The 20713-nt window shown below is 37.5% G+C and overlaps 1 protein-coding gene across 19 annotated transcripts in view; it reads left to right on the top strand.

Annotated features, from left to right (window-relative positions):
- Positions 1 to 20713, top strand: part of EPHA6 (EPH receptor A6) — an 887621-nt gene that overhangs the window by 773114 nt on the left and 93794 nt on the right. For 18 of the 19 annotated variants that reach the window (XR_013372579.1, XR_013372578.1, XM_077884567.1 and 15 more), the window contains one exon: positions 4605 to 4814. Coding sequence is in view for 17 of the 19 variants with exons in the window: in XM_077884567.1 (XP_077740693.1) it covers positions 4605 to 4814 (210 nt within the window). In the remaining 2 variants the exon portion in view is untranslated. Of the gene's footprint in view, positions 1 to 4604; positions 4815 to 11293; positions 13552 to 20713 lie in introns of those variants that run through there. The other variant, XM_077884575.1, reaches the window with a different exon arrangement.

Raw genomic sequence — 20713 nt, 5'->3', positions numbered from 1 at the left:
TCAGGGATATTGGTCTATAATTCTCCTTTTTGGTGGGGTCTTTTGGAATCAAGATGATGCTGGCCTCATAAAATGAGTTTGAAAGTATTCCCTGTGTTTCTATCCTTCAAAACAGCTTTAGTAGAATAGGTATTATTTTTCTTCTTTAAATGTTTGGTAGAATTCCCCTGGGAAGCCATCTGCCCCTGGACTTTTGTCTCTTGGGAGGTTTTTGATGACTGCTTCAATTTCCTCCCTGGTTATTGGCCTGATCGGGTTTTCTATTTCTTCCTGTTCCAGTTTTGGTAATTTGCGGGTTTCTAGAAATGCATCCATTTCTTCTATTTTGCCTAATTTGTTGGCATATAGCTGCTCATATGTTTTTAAAATCGTTTTTCTTTTCTTGGTTGTGATCTCTTTCATTCATGATTTTATTAACTTGAGTCTTCTTTCTTTTTAATAAGGCTGGGTAGAGGTTTATCTGCTTATTAATTCTTTCAAAGAACCAGCTCCTGGTTTTGTTGATCTGTTCTATAGTTCTTCTGGTCTCTATTTGAGTTCTGCTCTAATCTTATTATCTTTCTTCTTCTGCTTGGTTTAGGCTTTATTTGCTGTTCTTTCTCCAATTCCTTTAGGTTTGAGGTTAGCTTCTGTATTGGACCTTTTTTCCAATTTTTTGAGGGAGGCTTGTTTTGCGATGTATTTCCCTTTTAGGACCACTTTTGTTGTATCCCACAGATTTTGAATGGTTGTATTTTCATTTTCATTAGTTTCCATAAATCTTTTTAATTCTTCTCTAACTTCCTGGTTGACTCATTCGCTGTTTAGTAAGATGCTCTTTAACCTCCATGTGTTTGAATTTCTTCCAAATTATTCTTGTGATTGAGTTCAATTTTCAAAGCATTGAATATATGCAGGGGAGGATCCCAATCTTTTGGTATCAGTTGAGACCTGATTTGTGACCCAGTATGCAGTCACAATATGTTTTCAGTTGCATTCAGATGAAATGTTCTATATATATGTGTGAAATCTATTTGGTCCAGTGTATCATTCAAAGACCTTGTTTCTTTGGTGATGTTCTGCTTAGAAGTTCTGTCATTTGATGAGAGTGCTGTGTTGAAATCTCCTACTATTAGTGTATTATTATCTAAGTATCTCTTTACTTTGGTTATTGATATCCTTGGCGGCTCCCACATTAGGGAAATAAATATTCATAATTGGTAGGACTTCTTGTTGGATAGACCCTTTAAGTATGACAGTGTCCCTCTTCATCTTTTAGTACAGTCTTTGGTATAAACTCTAATTTATCTGATACAGGGATTGCTACCCCAGCTTTCTTTTGAGGACAATTTGGTAAATTGTTCTCCACCCCTTCATTTTCAGTCTGGAGGTGTCCTTAGTTCTAAAATAAGTCTCTTGTAGACAGCAAATACATGGGTCTTGCTTTTTTTTTTTTTTTTAATTTTTATTTATTTATGATAGTCACAGAGAGAGAGGAGAGAGAGGCAGAGACACAGGCAGAGGGAGAAGCAGGCTCCATGCACCGGGAGCCTGACGTGGGATCTGATCCCGGGTCTCCAGGATCGCGCCCTGGGCCAAAGGCAGGCGCCAAACCGCTGCGCCACCCAGGGATCCCTGGGTCTTGCTTTTTTATCCAGTCCGATAACCTGTGTCTTTTCATGGGATCATTTAGCCCATACACGTTCAGAGTAACTATTGAAAAACATGAATTTAGAGTCATCGTATTACCTATTCAGTCCTTGTTTTTCTGGATTGTTTCTTTGGGCTTCCTTTTTCTTTTACAGTGTCCCCCTTAATATTTCTTACAGAGCCAGTTTGGTGATCACATATTCTCTCAGTTTCTTCCTATCCTGGAAGCTCCTTTTCTCTCCTATTCTGAATGAGAATCTGGATAAAGTATTCTTGGCTGCATGTTCTTCTCATTTATACCCTGAATATATCCTGCTAGCCCTTTCTGGCCTACCAGGTCTCTGTGGAGAGGTGTGCTGTTATTCTGATATTTCTCTCCTTATAAGTTAAGAATCTCTGGTCTCTTCGCTGCTTTAAGGATTTTCTCTTTATCTTTGAAATTTGCAAGTTTCACTATTAAATGTTGAGGTGTTGAATGGTTTTTATTTATTGGGGGGGGGGGTACCTATCTCCTGGATCTGAATGCCTATTTTCTTCCCCAGATTAGGGATGTTCTCAGCTATGATTTGTTCAAATATACTTTGTGGTCCTATGCCTCTCGTCCTCTTCTGGAATTCCAATAAAACATATGCTCTTCCTTCTCAAGCTACCATTTATTTCCCTAAGCCTTTCCTCGTGGGCTCTGCATTATTTGTTTTGTTTTCCTCAGCTTCCTTCCTTTCCATCAACTTGTCTTCTATGTCACTTACTCTCTCTTCCACCTCATTAACTCTAGCAGTTAGACCATCCAGTTTGGATTGCAACTCAGTTAATCTGTTTTTAATTTTGGCCTGATTAGATTTCAATTCTGTAGTAACAACGTCTCTAGAGTACTTTATGCTTTTTTCCAGAGCCCCCAGTAGCTTTATAATTATACTTCTGAATTGAATTTCTGACATCATATTTAAATCCAAATTCTGTAACTGTGGCAGAGAGTACCGTTTCTGGTTCTTTCTTTTTTGGTGAATTCTTCCTTCTCGTCATTTTGTCCAGTGCAGAGTGGCTGTATGAGCGAGCTGAGTCAAAAATACCAACCACAATCATACACCCTAGATGATTCCAAAGAGGTCAGAGACCAGAAAATAAAAGAACAGAACAAAATAAAACAAAATGACCACTAAAGTGAAAACAAATTGTAAAAAAAAGTAGTAGTAGAAATAAAAAACCAAAAACAAAGAAAAAAAAAGAGAAAAAAAAAAACAGGATCATGGTGGTGAGGAAGTGGTAGTGGAGAATATAATCTACCTGAGGGGTCCTAGAGGGTGATCCTCTTGTTTCTGAGTGTATTTTGTTCTGTATGTTAGAAAATGCTCTATCCAAAATTTATATAAACCAACAATACTTATAGAAAGACTCAACACTCTCCACAAAAACATAAACAAGATAAAAGAGGGGGGCAGAGTGGGAAGGAAGGGAGTATAATCTCACAGAATGAACCAGCACAATATTCCACTTGGTTCCGGGTGTATGTTGGTCGTGTTTTAGAAGGTACTAACTTCCACCATTGTAAAACAAAATGAGACAGAAAAAAACAAAAAATACCCATTTCGTATATCTACAAAAATTAAATTGAATACGTTGAAGGGAATCCAGAAGTGAAAAATATGTATCTATGACATGTAATTGTAGAAATATGAATGTCAAAACAAAAAAAGTTTAAAAACAAAGAGTCGGTAAAATATTGTAGTTAAGGTGGGAAAAGAGAAATGATTGGAAATTTAAGCCTGATATAAAAATGAGTTGAAATGAAAAAAAAAAAAAACCCTCTAGTTGTATGTTCTATTTTCTCTCAGTCCTGGAGCTTTCCAGCGCTGCTCAGCTCCTAAACTCGCTCTTCCCCGTCCTTGCAGCGGGCCTCCTGGGGTTTATGCGCTGCGCTGGTTCCCAGGTGTGAGCACCTGCGGAGATGCCCTGCCCCGCCCCGCCGGGGCGGGGGGGGCGGCTCCGTGAGCTGTGGATCCCGCGAGACCTTGTTCCCCGAGGCCCTGCCCCTCCCAGGGGCCAGGGGAGACGCCGCGATGGCGGTGCCGGGTCTCCAGCCCTGGGGCCAGCTGCCCCTGAGTAACTACCCGCCGCTCCAGGTCCGCACTGGCCTGGCGCCCCGGGACAGGTGGCCCTGACCTGCACCGCAGGAGCGTCCCCGCCATCCTGGGCCCTCTCGGCCTCCGCGGGCGCCGGGCGGAACCTGCCAGCCCTCCCCCGAGGTCCGCCGCGGTTGGCCGTGCGCTTCCCGCGGGGGCTGCTCCTCTTGTAGCGACGCCGAGGCCTGGAGGCTTCCCTGCGATCCCGGCTCAGCCGACTTCCCCGCGGAGCCCTCTTCTGACCGGAAATTCCAGGGACTGGTAAGGTCCCGGCGCGTCCCGGGCTGCACTTCCGGCTCGGGGCTGCGCTTCCGGCCGAGGCTCTCCTCTTCCGCTGGAGCCGGGCGCCTCGCGGGCCGCCCCCACTCCAGTTCCCTCCCACTTTCTCCGCCCTCCTACCCCGATAGGAGCAGAGGCCCTCCTCTCGGTGGCGTCCGACTGTTCTCCCCTTACGTCTCAGGTCCAATTGGTCCGTGTTCAGGATGGTGTGGAAGCTCCGAGGGTGAGTTAGCGGCGCGGGGTTAGAGCCCCAGGAGTTAGGGCCGCGCCGCCATCTTGCCCCGCCCCCATCCCGTCCCGGGTCTGTCGTCCTTCTGCCCACCTGTACGGCAGGTGCATAGGTCGCAGCTACCGGACGTGAATTCTGTTCTCGCGGTGGTCGTGGCTGCCCCCCAATTTGACTTAGGTACCCCTTGATATTTAAAGTTTTTGAAATCAGATTTTCTCGAAGTTAATTTGATTGGTTCTCTTGTATTCTATGTTCGTCAGCTCGTCCACGGTTTTGCTTGATGCTGCACACACGCACACGTCCTACGTTAAAATAAATCAATGTAAACAACTGTGATTGTCTTTCAGAAACACGATGGCCATTTCACAGTCATCCAGTTGGTCGGTATGCTCCGAGGCATCGCCTCAGGGATGAAGTATCTCTCTGATATGGGCTATGTCCATCGAGATCTGGCAGCTAGGAATATATTGGTCAACAGCAACTTAGTATGCAAAGTGTCTGATTTTGGTCTGTCCCGGGTGCTGGAAGATGACCCAGAAGCTGCTTACACAACAACTGTAAGTTTACATGTCCTTTTCCAGCATAAGTTGCTTACTTGTGTTGTTTTCAATATTATTAGAATAATTCTGTTTTTTTTCTAATTTTCTGCTCGCACGTGTTCTAAATTTAACATCATCAACGGAAAAGTATTTGCTTTTTTCTGAGTGCCTCGTCAAAAAACAAAACAACAACAAAAAACTTAGGTCTGTTTGACTGTTTTCTTTCTCCCCTTGTACTGGGACTTTAATATCATGCTTGAGGCCCGTGTTTTCACTGCCCTCACAACAAAGCTGCCTTTGCTTGACGTATTCTTGATGCTTAACAATTATCTCCTTTAAATGGAGTTCTGTATAGGCCAGTGGTGAATCAGTTGCATCAGTGCTAGTGAAGAAGCAATGGTTATAAAATCACTTTTTCCCCCTCACAGCAAATGTTATGTAATGAGCTGATCATACTTCCAGATGAACAAGATGGGTTTCTCTGGGCACATATTAGTACACTCTAAACTTTTTTTGAATGATTCTTGGGGAGAATACGAGCAGGAATAAGAGGCTAAAACTTTAGAACCAAACTGTCATCTATAGATTATACAATTCCAATTTAACTCATGAATACTTTAAGCATTTCTGAATGCCCCAAAACCAGTGCATTCCACTGACCTTTTTGGTTATTGTTTCAAGGATTTCAATCTCAGAGTCTTTCTTCAGCTGTCTGAAAGCTAATAATTTGTACAACTATCCTCTCTCCTGTTATTTTTGAAACAAAACCTAAACCATCAGCTCATTTGACAGTCACCTTCAGTGAAAAGTAAGATTATTGAAGATGTTTTTACCCTCTCCTCTTTCTCCAACCTTATACATTATTGTAAAAGAGGCAAATCCATTATTTAGTTCCCTTTTATTTCATTTTCTATGAGATTGTTTTGAAACCTCACCATATTCAATTACTCCAGAAGAGATGCAAGTTTAACATTATGAATGAAACGTATTATGCTCTCACTATGCTTGCACTGTAGAAATGCTCTGTATTACTTTATTGTTGATATTTTCACTAATTTTTTCCAACAAAGAATTATAGTGCTAAGGAAAATAAATTAATCTCTGAGAGCCTGACACATAAGGTAGCAGCATCTATTGATCTTTTAATTTGACCAAAAACCTTCATAAAAATAAAAATCTAGCATGTCTGAAATAAATTGTTCATTTCAGGGAAAGCACTATTTCCAACTCCATTTTCTAATTGGAAAATGTCATAATTTTTTCCATTTTTTTCAAGGCTTTTCTTTTTATAAATGTGTAACTTGAAGCAACTTTTCAAGTTACAGAACAACGTAGATAAGATTTTTCTATTACGCATTTTATTTCCAACCTTGAAGAATAGTGTTTAAAATTATTGTATAAATTTTATACAGTATAATATTTATAAAAATTCCAACAAATATGGTCTAAAAGAGCAAAATCATATGGAATAAAGAGTAGAAATACGATGTAACTATTATACTCTATGTATGCCTATATGATATACATGAAATTCCTATTAAATAATACTTTAACTGCTATTTAAAATGGGAAGCTCATACCTAAACTTGATACTAATAAAATTGGCAGAGTAACCCAAATTTTGAAGCATATGTAAGTTTTATTGTGTCAGATTTGAAATCCAGCTTCCAGGCATGTTCTTCTGTCTAACATGATTATAGAGACTGAGAGGCCTCGAACAGTGCTATTTTAATTTAAATCTGACTACAAAATTAAACATCAGGTTAGGTAACCAGAATATTAATGCTCTAAAATGCCTCTTAAAAGCTATAAATTATGTCTCAATTAAGAAATAACATTCTGAATTTAAGAAGCATCAGTTGAATGGTAAATAATATGAGTACTTTTTGAAAATTATTTTTATTTTTTTTATTCCTGTGTAAGTAATGTACAGTGTTATATTGGGTTTAGGTGTATAATACAGTGATTCATTGATTCTATACATTTCTCAGTGTTCATCACAATAAGTATACTCTTGGGCAGCCCTGGTGGCTCAGCGGTTTAGCACCGCCTTCCACCCAGGGCGTGATCCTGGAGGCCCGGGATCGAGTCCCTCGTCGGGCTCCCTACATGGAGCCTGCTTCTTTCTCTGCCTGTATCTCTGCCTCTCTCTCTCTCTCTCTCTCTGTGTGTGTGTTTCTCATGAATAAATAAATAAATCTTAAAAAAAAACAAAACAATAAGTATACTCTTAATTCCCTTCGCCTATTTCACTCATCCCCCCCCATCCAACCCCCCTCTGGTAACCACCAATTTGTTTTCTGTATTTAATTGTCTGGGTTTTTTGTCTCTTCTTTGTTTTGTTTCTTAAATTCCACATATGAATGAAATCATATGGCACTTGTCTTTCTCAGACTGACTTATTTTACTTAGCAGTATACCTTCTAGATCCATCATGCTGTTGCAAATGGCAAGATTTCATTATTTTTCTTATAACTGAGTAATATTCCATTGTATGTATATACCACACCTTCTTTATCCATTCATCTACCATCAGACACTTCAGTTGCTTCTTGGCTATTTTAATTAATGCTGCAATGAACACAAGAGTGCATATATCTTTTCCAATTAGTGTTTTCATATTTTTAATTAAATACCTAGTACTGAAATTACTGGATCATGTGGTATTTCTGTTTTTAAATGACTATACCACTCTGCATTCCCACCAACAGTGCACAAGGGTTCCTTTTTCTCCACATCCTCACCAACACCTGTTGTTTTTTGTGTTTCTGATTTTAGCCATTCCGACAAATGTGAGATGATATCTTATTGTGGCATTGATTTGCATTTACCTTATGATGAGTGATATTGAGCATCTCTTCATGTGTATATCAGCCATTTGTATGTCTTCTTTAGAGAAATGTCTGTTCATGTCTTCTGCCTATTATTTGGCTTTTTTTTTTTTTTGGTGTTGAGTCATATTAAGTTCTTTATATATTTTGAGAATTAACCCCATATGAGATATATCATTTGCAGATATCTTCACCCGTTTGGTACATTGTCTTTTTGTTTTGTTGATTATTTCCTTTACTGTGCAAAAACTTTTTATTTTTATATAGTCCTGATAGTTTAAATTTGCTTTTATTTCCCTTGCCTTGGGAGACATATCTAGAAAAATATTGCTATGGCCAATGCCAAAGAATTATAACCTGTGCTCTCTTCTAGGATTTTTATGGTTTCAGGTCTCACATTTAATTCTTTCATCCATTTTGAGTTTATTTTGTACATGGTTTAAGAAAGTGGTCCAGTTTCACTCTTTCGCATATAGTTCAGTTTTCCCAACACTCATTGTTGAAGAGACTGTAATTAAGAACTTTAAAAAAAACCTCAGAAATACCTGTTTAAAGGCTCCTAGGGTACAAGATATCATACTTGGTTTTATACTGAATATGACAATTTAATACTTGAAATAGCAGCATTCTTGCCTTCAAAGAGCTTACACTTTTATAGAATGCCCTCATACTTTTTAGCTGTTCAGTGCATTAAATGTTGACATACAAGTCTGAATAAAGAAATATGGAAGTACCAAAAAGAAGAGGTCTGGAGAAGACTTTACAAAAAGCTAAAATTTGAACCAAATATTTAAAAAATTTTGTTAGACTGTTGGGGAATTCACATATAGGAAACCAAAAAAAAGAAAAAGATATGGAAATTTGGGGAAGTGAATAGACATGTTGATGGAAATGTGGAAAGTTTAGAATGGGGGAGAATAGTAGTGGACAACCCAGATTTCTAAGGTATAATGGCAAAGTTAGTTGGGTGGTACTTCAAGAAATTTGAAGGTTTTCTATAGAAATTAAAAGACAGACATTGATTTATTTAAATAGAAGAATGACAAAAACACATGCATGTCTTAGAAGATACTATTGACAACAGTATGAAGGAGAGAAGGATTGAAGGACAGGAGGACTGGCTATAGGAAACCAGTTAAGGAATTATTGCTATAGGCCAGAAAGGCCATGTGGCTTTAATTAGAGCAGTGGCAATTGGAATAAAGAAGAAGGTAGAGAAATGAAAAATGTATTATGAATATACAATTTACAAGAATCAGTAACTAATGAAATATGAATTATAAAAAGGAAGAAGGGTTTAAAGATGACACCAGTATTTTTAGATTAAACAACTCGTTGAATGAGATGCTATTCATCAATTCAGAGAATCCCTGTTAGAGATGGCCTGGCTAATGGCATTAGATTTCAAAGCAAAATTATAACAAAGGGTCATAGGCACAGTGTTTCAAAGTCATCAAGATAATGGCAGATTGAGCATTGGCATTCTGTTGCAATTGTGTGTAAAATGTTTAGTTTATATATACTTAGGCTCCAAATTCTTTTTGTATTTCCTTTTTAAAAAGGAGTGAGATGCTTAGAAAACTTTACTGCCTAGTGAAGATATATTATAATTCAAACAAACTCTGTATAACAAAATACAGGAGAAGAGTCATTTATATGAAATTATTCTTTGTTTTATAAAACCATTTACACGAAAATAACTTTAAAGAGTAAGCTCCCTTGATACATTTTTAAAGTATAATTTTATTTTTTAAGGTGTTATCTATATTTAACTTTCTTAGAATATATCTTCTACCTTAAACAATTTTGATTTTTTTTCACTTACTAGATAGCTGTAATTGTTACTTCTTCATTATTTATGTGTGTTTTTATAATTTGCATTAGGAAGGGTCTGGAGAAAAGGGGGGCTTGTGAAGAGTTTTAAAAACAGGAAGACATGGATAAAGATCTTTTTGTAGTCTTCACGAAAATAATTCTTTTTTTCAGTTTGTATTTTTTTTTTTAAGATTTTATGTATTTATATTTGAGAGATGCAGAGAGAGAGGCAGAGACATAGGCTGAGGGAGAAGTAGGCTCCATGCAGGAAGCCAGATGTGGGACTTGATCCTAGGATTCCGGGGTCACAACCCAAGCTGAAGGCAGATGTTCAACTACTGAGCCGCCTAGGAGCCCCAAGAAAATAATTCTTAGAATAAAAGTATGCCTCATGGAAACAGTACCCTCCTAATCAAAACAGGAGCAGAATAGATAGATATTTTCCTTTAAGATGACTTTGCCAATTTACAGAGCCACATACCACAGCAAAAGAGCAATAAGGACTGCTAAAAAGACAGTCTGTAAAGTTAGAGTGACCAGTGTGAAGCCGGTACTGGGTATAGCATTGGACTGCTCAGCAGATGAGCAGAATGCCCATTGGAGCCAGAGTGTCCAGACCAGAAAGAGATGTGACGAGAGATTACTTTGCCAACAATTAGTAAGTCCTTTGTGCCTTATTTAGAAGATATATATATATATGTATATGTAATACATAAGAACATATTATTTACATTATAAAATATGCTAAAGTAAATAGAAGAATGAGATTTACAACAAATTTAAGTAGAAATTCTACTATGTCTTCCTATAACTTAAGAGCATATTACATGTTCTGTTTCAGATGTAAGACCTGTTCATTCAGCATGTACTCAACAGGGTTTATTATGGAGTTGCCATACTTAAGGCCCATATTGGTCTCCTTGGAGAGCCAAAAACTAAACATAAAGGGATTCTTTAGAATGGATAAATCACTACACAGAGGGTGGATCAAGAGTAACCAAATACAGTAAAACATAAGAGGTGTGCAGATGCCTGACTTCCTGAAGTGAATGTTTAAATCTTGAGACATGTCTAGCTTTAAAAACAAATATTTTTGATAAAGGTGAGACAAAAGTTATTTCAGATCATTCACTATTCTGCTTTAATATGAGTAATTAAGATTTGCCTGGAGAGTATGTTTAACCTGATAAAACATACTCAGAGTTTTCACTCGTTTTTGTATATTTTAAATAAAAGAGTTACTGTAAAAAGTTATACAGTAAAAAAAAAAATTAAATGCTTTTACCTAAAATCGTATAATATCTGATGCAGTGACTAAAAGAACTTGTACTGAGAAATGTTTCTAGTTTCTTATGTTGAAAAATAAAACTTTACCTTTAGAAATCTACTCCATCAGGTCATGGGTAGTGTATAGGTGATGTGCTAAGATAAAGCTTTTGGTAAAATTTATCTTACACTAAGTCTACCCTCAATGAACCAGGGCCAATTTGAAGAATGATTTTTATTTCAATTGTTCCTTCAGATTTAGCCAAGCTGAAAATGGAGGGGGTATGATTGCTTCAGGCACAAAGGCAGACCACTTAGGTAGATTATTTTGAAGCTGTTAGCCCCCAGAGAAGCAACATACAGTAGCATAAATAGAATATAAAAAGAGGATCCTGCACAGGATTCACTGAAAAATTAAAGGAAAGGAAATGACAGTTTCTTCTAGGTAAATGTAAATTCAGCAGTCTGAGTAAAAAGGAAAAAAGTGAGAAAAATAGCAATGTTATCAGAATGCTGTAATGTGAAGATTTGAATAAGTTTTTTTTTTTTTCAATAAAACGGTGATGAACAAATAAACCTTAGAAGAATGAAAGACAATAAAATCCTGGTGAGAAGAACCAAATTCATCACTAAGAAAAGAATTACGCCATTTGGGAAAAACAACTAAAGGACTCTTCACAAAAAAATAGTTCTCACATGGCAGACACTATGATAGCAGTCAGTCAAAATCAGTCTAATACAGAGGCCATTACAATTAGCTGAAGAGGAAGAAATCAATGTGCCAATATTAGGTTTCCTAATTTCAAAGGAAAAAACGTGCCCTTGAGCCAGCAAGAGTTTGATAGATTAATTCATGAGAAGAAAGTCTGACAGTTTTTATTTACCTTTGTCAATATAAGCTTTTTGTAAAGGAAATTCTAATGATCTGATATGTAGTAGCTATATTCTCAGAAATGAGTGTCTCTACACTTTGAGCCCAAATGCCAGAAAGCAAATCCCCAACTGTGGGGATGAAAGGGCAACAAAGCTTTATACTAAACCAAAGAGAACGTTTGTTAAATGCAAAGCAAGAATCTTCCTCATTAACTGTTCAGGAGGTGAATGGCACACACACAGGCTGAGAGACCCAAAATCTTAATGGTAGTGTCTGCAGTGGTGATATCGAAGGACACAAAACTTCTTTGAAATATACTGTTTGAGTGAATTGACAGTGGCAGATCTTGAGCAAAATATGGAAGTGGGAATCAACAATACCAGAGGAAATTAATATTTAAAGAATCGTTTCCTGAAAAAGCCTCATCTCTGAAGCTTAGGAAACAACAGTTTGTGATCATTACAGAGCTGTTTATAGTAAAACAAATGAAAAAGATTTGAAGATTATGGGACACAGAGGAGAAAAGTACTGAACAAACAGATAGCTCTATCAGAAATCCAGAAGACAGAGGGGACCATCTAGCTAAATCGTGCATCCCGTTAAGAAGCCAAGCCATGCTTTGGGGAAATCTCCATTTGCCATTTGTGCAGAGCATCTACAAAACCAAGCACTCCATCTTTCCCATATGCATTTTAAAGAAAAGTCCCTTAAACCTGGAAAGGCATTTTTTTTTTTTTGACCTGGAAAGACATTATTGAAGATAAGAGACCACTGAGAAACTTCTTGTTTAGCACTCAAAGTTTGGTGTATGACTTTCGAGTAATTTGTTTTGTTAAAGTAATGAGTTCCTTTAGATTTGTGTAAAGCCCTGGAGAACAGGAGAGTTACCATTTACATTTTTGTAAGGCTTTCCAGCACCTAAAATAATATGCTATTTAATGACTGCTTCATTAATTGCTGATAATTAAACCAATAAGAAAAGGCTAGGAAGTGACTGAAACTCTAAGAACAATTTTTTTCAGTAAAATTATATTTATTTCTCCTCTGATATCACTGTTAATCACAAACCATCAACTAAGTGAGTCTAAAATAATCCTTAATGCATCAGAAAGAGGTGAAAAAATTGCAATGGAAAGCAACAAATGTAACAGACATTGAAGCACTTACAACAAAGAGTCACAGAGGGGAAAATTCTGTTTTGAAGTCTCTGAACACATCCGGTTGAAAGTTTTGAGCACAAAAGGATGCTTACAGCAGAGATAAGATACAAGACATGGTTCATAAAATCACATAATACATAAAATTCTAATACCTACAAACATCTGAAATACATCCAGTCCTTCTAACCTAAATGCTAATCGATGAGGAATAATCAAATGCCAGTCACAGTTCTCAGAGTATTCAACCTACACCTGATGATTAACCAAGAACCACAGGAAACACCAGGCATTGTTTGTGTTTGTGTTAGTAACATCCAAAACTGCCTCATTCAGAGTTAGTCTCCCTGCTCCCAGTGATTTTAGGACAAATCCAGGCTAAGTGGATTTACCGAGAAAGATCAATCAGCAGATGTTCAGTAAGCAGAAAGTACAGTGCTCACTGGCCCGTCTTGTGTGTGTAGAAAAAAGACAAAGTAAGACAATGAACACAGAGCTGCTGACTTTAAATCTAGAATTCCAAAGATACCACTTGGAGAAATAGTCATTACTAATGCTTAATTACGAGTTTCATCTCTGATGTTGTAAGAATGCTTTCTTTTGTTGTTGTTGACCATAAAAACTAGAAAGAAAAACATAAATGCCAAATAAATCACATGAAAGCTCTGGAGAAAAGCCTACTTATTCCCAGTGTAAAAAGCTTCCCATCAACAGCAAATAAATTGATAAAGGGTTCCAGTTATTTATACTGTTCCTAGTTGACCCTGTTAGCTGCTGACTCAACCTCTTGTGTCATCTCTTCCTTGCTAATAAAATCGGGGTGCTTGTAATGAGCTCAGGTCTCAGAAATAAACCATGATGTATATAAACCAGTTATATTTATACCATTCCCCTTTGACACTTAAATTTTACACACTGGTCACTTAAAAGTAAAGTGAGAATGACAACTCCTGAAAAAATTTCTGGTTGAGGTCTCACAGAAATAATATTGAATAAAGGCAACAAGCTTAAGGAGACAAACCCAAAGCTGAGGATGGCCAAGAAGTAAAATAAAAAGAACTTAGTTCGTGATGCGAGGATATATGAGCATTTGACCACAAAGAGCCTAGTTCTCCAATGAAATTGTGCTTCTGTGTCAATACAACCATTTGTGGTGTACAAGCGGAAACCACTTACTCCAATTATTTTCTTATAATTTAATGAAATGTCTTATTTGCTTGGGTTCCTGAGAATTGGGCATCTATAATTCTGTGAATGGTAATCCAAAGACATTCTGATACAGTAGCCAATAGATAGAAAAACCTCCATATTAATAGAGTATGTAAATAGAAAAATGACAAAGTGAATGTTTAACTATCACGTCCGTCATACAAACTGAACAGACTAAGCAGGCTGTAAGTATACAGTTAGTTTGAAGGTGCAGTTATCATGATTTATTCATTTAACACATATTTATTAATATTATTAGACAAGTTGGATAATGGAGCTAAAAGTACTTAGAATCTGGGGAGAAAACAGATATTAAAATTCACGTTATTGAATGTATACCTAAAATCTGAGATTTATACAGCACACGTGTACTGAGTGCCTACTGTGTGCCAGATACTGTTCTGGGCATTGGAGATACTCCAATAAACAAGCTTTTCTCATGGAGTTTACAATCTTGAGCATGGTGGGAATGAAAATAATAAAGTAGTTTTTTAAAAAGGGAATCTCATCTCAGTGACAGGTACCTGATATATAATTTTTTAATTATTTTTTTAAATAATTCTTTAAAAATAAAAGTAACTACCTTGGAAGGCATGTTCAGAAAATACCTCTTTAATGAGGTGGTATTTGAAATGAGACCTGAAAATTATAAGGATATCAGCCAAGGGAAGATCTGAAGCCAGATGTTCTAGAAAACAAATATAGATCCTAAAATGAGGACAAACTTAGCATATGTTAGGACTAGGAATAAGGCCAGGATGGTTGACATTGAAAGAGAAGTAGGAAATGAGGACAGATCTGATAGAAACTCAAAGGTCATGGACAAAAGTAGATATTGTATTCAAATTGCAAAGGGAACCCACTGGCATGATTTTAAGCAGATGATGACATAACAGAATTTGTGTTTTTAAGAGCTCACTCTGGCTATATGTTGAGAATGAATTAATTGTAGAGGGTCAAGGAGAGAGAGAGAGCAAAGAGACTTGTTTACCATACCATAGACAGGAAATGATGGTAGTTTGATATATACTAGCAATAGGAAAAGTGAAGAGTGGTGGGGAGACTTGGGAGATCTTGTGTCAATAGCTTTGCCTAGATATGTGTGTGTGTGTGTGTGTGTGTGTGTGTGTGTGTGTGTGTGTGAAACAGATATTAAGGCCCAAAGAAATTAAGTGGTATCAAGTCATAGGGCCTTTATATTGGAAACGATGTCAATTAACCATCACAGTAATGACAGTGTTAAGGGAAGATGTTTGTCCTACAGTTGAACCTTCCTCCTCTTCCTCTTCCAATACTTCCCATTACAAATTCTCTTCTATTATTTGCAAACTCCCCTCTATCTCTTACCTCTGAGACCCATGCAGAAGGTGGTGGATAGTAGTAGTTGGAGGTCTTTGAATATTGAGAAATAAAGAGATTGATGTTTTAGTCTTTGGTGATCCATCTTTTGCTTATCGAACTTTTTATTTTTTGTTTTTTTATGTTTTTAATATTTTATTTATTTATTCATGAGAGACACAGAGAGAGAGAGAGAGAGAGGCAGAGACACAGGCAGAGGAAGAAGCAGGCTCCCCGCAGGGAGCCTGACGTGGGACTCAATCCCAGGACCTCCGCGTCATGCCCTGGGTAGAAGGCAGGTGCTAAACCGCTGAGCCACTCAGGCGTCCCAGTTTATTGAACTTTTTAAATTATTCTGAATATTTTACTTTTAGATAAAAGAAAATATATGTTATACAAATAGAGAAATAGCTCCTGACAGAGTATCAAGAGATCTCTCTGACCCTTATATTTAAAGTTTTTCCTCAGTATTAGTCAGTGACTAGACAACATGTTTGTGTAGTTGTTTGAATACACTTCTCAGATCAAAAAGATGACTGAAGGTCCTTTCACTGGGCTACATTTATCTTTAAATGAAAGATTAAGGAAATGAAAAGTACAATTACTGATTTTTAAAATGGAATTCTGGGCAATATTCCAAGAAACTTCAGATTCTGCCTCAGAATTTCAAATTCAGTACCCATCCCTCATTGTCACTCCAGGGCCTACCATCAAGACCCATAGTCATCAACTTTTCCAAACCTATAAACAATCATTAAGAGATCAAAAGCTAGGGACGCTTGGGTGGCTCAGCAGTTTAGTGCCTGCCTTCAGCCCAGGGCATGATCCTGGGGTCCTGGGCTTGAGTCCCACATTGGGATCCCTGCGTGGAGCCTGCTCTCTCTCTGTCTCATGAATAAATAAATAAAATCTTTAAGAAAAAGAGAGAGAGATCAAAACTAGAGAAAGCACTACAGAACCTTAGAGTCTGCTTTGTAAAGACGTAAAATTGAATTTCAGGCTTTACAAAAAGATTCAGACTTTACAAAAAGATATTAGTACCCTTGTTAAGAAATAAATACTTTTTCTCCCATTTATTCATTTTCTCCCCTGGCTATCCCATGCTTGGTTCATGCTGGCTTACTTACGAATCAGGTATCCATAGGATAAACATATGCAGCCATGGCTCATTACAAGGAAAGCAAACAAGGGACACTGAAAAGGTGGCTGCAAAGAGTTTTCCCCAAACTCTCCCTTGGGCTTCCCTCTGCAAAGAATAGCTCTGAGTGCATCCACGATCAATCAATATTTTCATATATTCAGATCATGACTTGTTCAAATTAACATAAACACAGAAAGTTTCACTGTACCTAGTTTTGCCTCTTTAAACTTGCAATAAGAACAGGGTGTTATTATATGAAGCATGCACATTATTCAGTTGTTTAACCATGCTCTTAATCAGTGTATAATATGTGTCACAAATAGGCAGCTGCTAGATGAATTATACATAAAGATAATGTTTTCTAGATTACTCTTGCCTGTATATGTTGCATAATTTAGGTCCCAACACATTCTGGTCCTTAATTCTCTTCTTTTTATGGAAACCGAATCATTACCTTATTCTTTTTAGTGGTTCAAAAGTTTATTTCTCATATATGCTATGCAAGTAAAATCTCTTTAAGGGAAGGCAACATTTTTTTTTTAAGATTTTATTTATTTATTTGAGAGAAGGTGAAAGAGAGATCACAAGCAGGGGGGAAGGGCAGAGGGAGAAGCAGACTCCTCGCTGAGCAGGGAGCCTGATGTGAGACTCCATCACAGGACCCTTGGATCATGGCCTGAGCCAAAGACAGATGCTTAGCTGAATCACCCAGGTGCCCCGGGAAGGCAACATTTCTAATATGTTTATACCATTTATTTTTTTTTATAAAAGCTGAGATTTCTTCTTTTTCTTTAGCAGAGTTTTTTGACTGTAGTTCTTAAGTTGCAAATACATTTACTTTTAAAGATAATTGCTAGTTAAAGAAAAACACAGATTCTATAGAACGACGTTGTACTCTAATACAAGGTAGTAACTAACCAAGTCAAGGGTAAGCTGTGTACCCTCATCTTCATGCCACCCTCCATGGAGTTTCGTAATCAAGGCATTTCAGTACCAGAATATGTATATGGAATCATTAAGCGTGGAGAAAACACTAGAGACATAATACAGATAGAAAACCAGTGGATTATGAACTCAGAGCTGTAACTGATCTCAGTTTGACCACTAACTCATTGAATAAATATGGATCATTAATTTAAAATCCTTGTGCCTCGGGAAACCTGGGTGGCTCAGTGGTTGAGCATCTGCCTTCGGCTCAGGGAGTGATCCCGGAGTCCCAGGATCGAGTCCCACATTGGGCTCCCCCCATGGAGCCGGCTTCTCCCTCTGCCTGTGTCTCTGCCTCTCTCTCTCTATCTCTCATGAATAAATAAAAGAAAATCGAAGGGAGGGGAGGGGAGGGGGGAGGGAGATCCTTGTGCCTCAACTTCCACATCTTGAATAGAATCAAAAAAGCCATCCACTCTCCACTTTACAGAAATGTAACAACTAACAAGATAATTAATAAGCTAAAATGGGGCTCCTGGGTGTCTCAGTCAGTTAGGCATCTGCTTTGAGTTCAGGTCATGGTCTGGAGATCCTGGGGTCAGGCTCCCTCCTCAGCTGGGAGGGTCTGCTTCTCCCATTCCCCCGTACCTCCCCCACCCACCCCACTCATGCTCTCTCTTTCTCTCAAATAGATAAGTAAAATCTGAATAATAAATAAATTAATTAAAAGTAAGAAAGTACGGAGCATAGCCTCTTTGGGGGATTAACGACATACAAATCACAAGACACTTATTTAAAATGCAGATTCCCAGTTTCCAGCTTCGGAGATTCATTTTCATTCTGTAGGTCTGGGGGAGGAGTAGCAAGGTGTGATTTGCAAATCTAGAGTTTTAATAAACACCCAGGTAATTGCGAAACCAGTAATTTAAAAGCTCCATCTTGATTAAGTGCTGTAATACAATCTAGACACATGTTCAGTTATTTTTTCTTCCATCCTTACTGAAGTCTCAGGCAGGTACAAGATTTGTCCATACATTTAGGGAGGGGAGGCGAGGCTTAGTGGGGGGAAGAGCTGTGGGTGATGGGAAGTTAAAGTTGTGGTCACACTAACAAGAGAACATAGCATAGGACAAAAATCAACAGCTCCTCTGACATTATTCTTTGCCTAGGTATTCCATGCAGCACAAGTATTTTGTCAATAGTTTCTCATATAAGATAGTTTCCAATGTAAAACATGCCCAATAATGAAAAGTGGAATTGTTATCTCCAGGGTTAATTTTTCTTTCTGACGTGATGTTGGTTTGATGGATGTTGGTTTGATGGATTTGGGGTTCTCCATTTTGCTACCCTGTTGCAGTTTCTTCTCTTTAAGATATCTCTGAGGCTCATTCCTCTTCAGTATTGACTGTGGAAATGTATGCCCCTTCTGGGAAGTTACTGAAGACCTGTAACATTTTGTGAATATACTTTAAACTGTGACATATAATAACTTGTGGCCAAAACAGGAAGAATTTTTTTCAGATAGCGGAGTCACTTTGGTTGTGCCAGGTGCTGAATTTTATCTCAGGCTTAAAACAATTGTGCATTTTTCAAACTATGCCACTGATTGTTTAGAATGCCTAGAGTTGATGGGGTTTGAGTGTACTTGGCAATGGTTAGGTGTTACTTGAACTCCAGTGTACCTTCTGGGAAATAGAAGAAATTGCTGGAATGCAGTTTCTAGATTTTGACCTAGAATGTTTCTTCTGGTTCTGAAGTGAAATTCACTCTCTACACTCAACATTAGAAACTACACTATTCTTAGGATGACTTTATAAAAACTACACATGCTAAGAAACATGAAAGACATAAAAGCATAATAAAACAAAACCTTCATGATGTCCTTATGAACGATGCGACCACAGAGGAATGATGCGTTTGTATCAACATGCCCCCTTGTGGTGATGAGTGGGACACAGACCATTTGAAAAGCAGTTTTCTGTTTCTTGGTTTATTATTGTCTGAGAGAAGATGGGCATTTTCATGAGCTCTGATATGGAATGGTTACTTACATGTTCTCTATTAAACTTTTATAACTCTGGACCATTTACTTATAAGAACAGAGGAAGGATCAGAGAACACTGATTGAATCCTAATATTCAACTGAGAACTTGTCAGATTTAGGTTGAGACAAAAATGGAGACTTTAAAATGATTTATCATTGTTCTCCTCTATAAAAACCTAAGGTGTAAGTGAGAACATACAGTGAAAAAAAATCAAGTGTGAAATCAGAGAAAGGAGTTGTCAAAGTAAACAAAAGCAATGCATGTTTAAAATAAATCAGGTGGGGCAGCCCAGGTGGCTCAGCAGTTTAGCGCCTGCCTTCGGCCCAGGGCGTGATCCTGGAGCCCTGGGATCCAGTCCCACATTGTGCTCCCTGCATGGAGCCTGCTTCTCCCTCTGCCTGTGTCTCTGCCTCCCTTTTCTCTGTATCTTCCATGAATAAATAAATAAAATCTTAAAAAAAAATCAGGTGGAGGACAGAAAGGAGTAGAGAAAAGCTTAATGAAAAAGAAACGAAGACATGCAGGCTTTTCATTAACGTTTGTAAATGCCAATGCTAAGTTTTCTTGCATAGGCATGAAATCCGTAATTTTGAGAATATTTAAGAGGCCACGAAGAGGCTATTTAATTAAGGGCAAGAGGGCAATGCAGGATGATTTTAGGAGATTTAAAGCGATGAGAGATTCTACAGATTTGGGCTCAGTAGCTTATATCTAATTGATACATATAAGAGAAAAATGCAGATAAAAACCCAACATGTTGATCAAACTCTTATTATGAAGAGAGGAAACAGTCAAGGGTTAAACTTGAAAAGAATAATAAAATATAAAATAGTCCAGTGTATTTTCTATTGTATCAGGAATTACCAGAAATAATAATAGGAGTTGCAGACACTACTTCGAAAAAATAGTACTAATTTTATGAATATCTTTTTCCAAATCTATTTTGAATATGATGGTAGTAATACATAAATTCATTGTTAATAAAACAGTTGTAAATTATTTTCCTGCATTACTTCAGCTTATACTTTAGGTTATATAACCCAAGAATTTAGACAGCATTTATTCAAGTGAGAATTTCCCCATCCTACCAACACTACTACAGTTTATTCACGTGCTAGAAATACCCCCCAAAATATAAGGCATTTTAACATCTAGTAAGCTCATAAGTGAATGTGTTTGTAAACATTTATTTTTCTTATCCCTTATCCTGAAATGAGAGAATATAAGGAAGTCTCAAAATCAAAGGCAGCCCATTTTCTATAATATTTTGAATTACGTTTTGGGCTATTTATATACGTGTGTGTGTGTGTGTGT

The sequence above is a fragment of the Canis aureus genome, chromosome 35 (assembly GCF_053574225.1).
Source record: "Canis aureus isolate CA01 chromosome 35, VMU_Caureus_v.1.0, whole genome shotgun sequence".
NCBI classification, from domain to species: domain Eukaryota; kingdom Metazoa; phylum Chordata; class Mammalia; order Carnivora; family Canidae; genus Canis; species Canis aureus.
The sequence above is the reverse complement of the archived record's forward strand: the minus strand, read 5'-3'. Positions and strand labels throughout refer to the sequence as shown.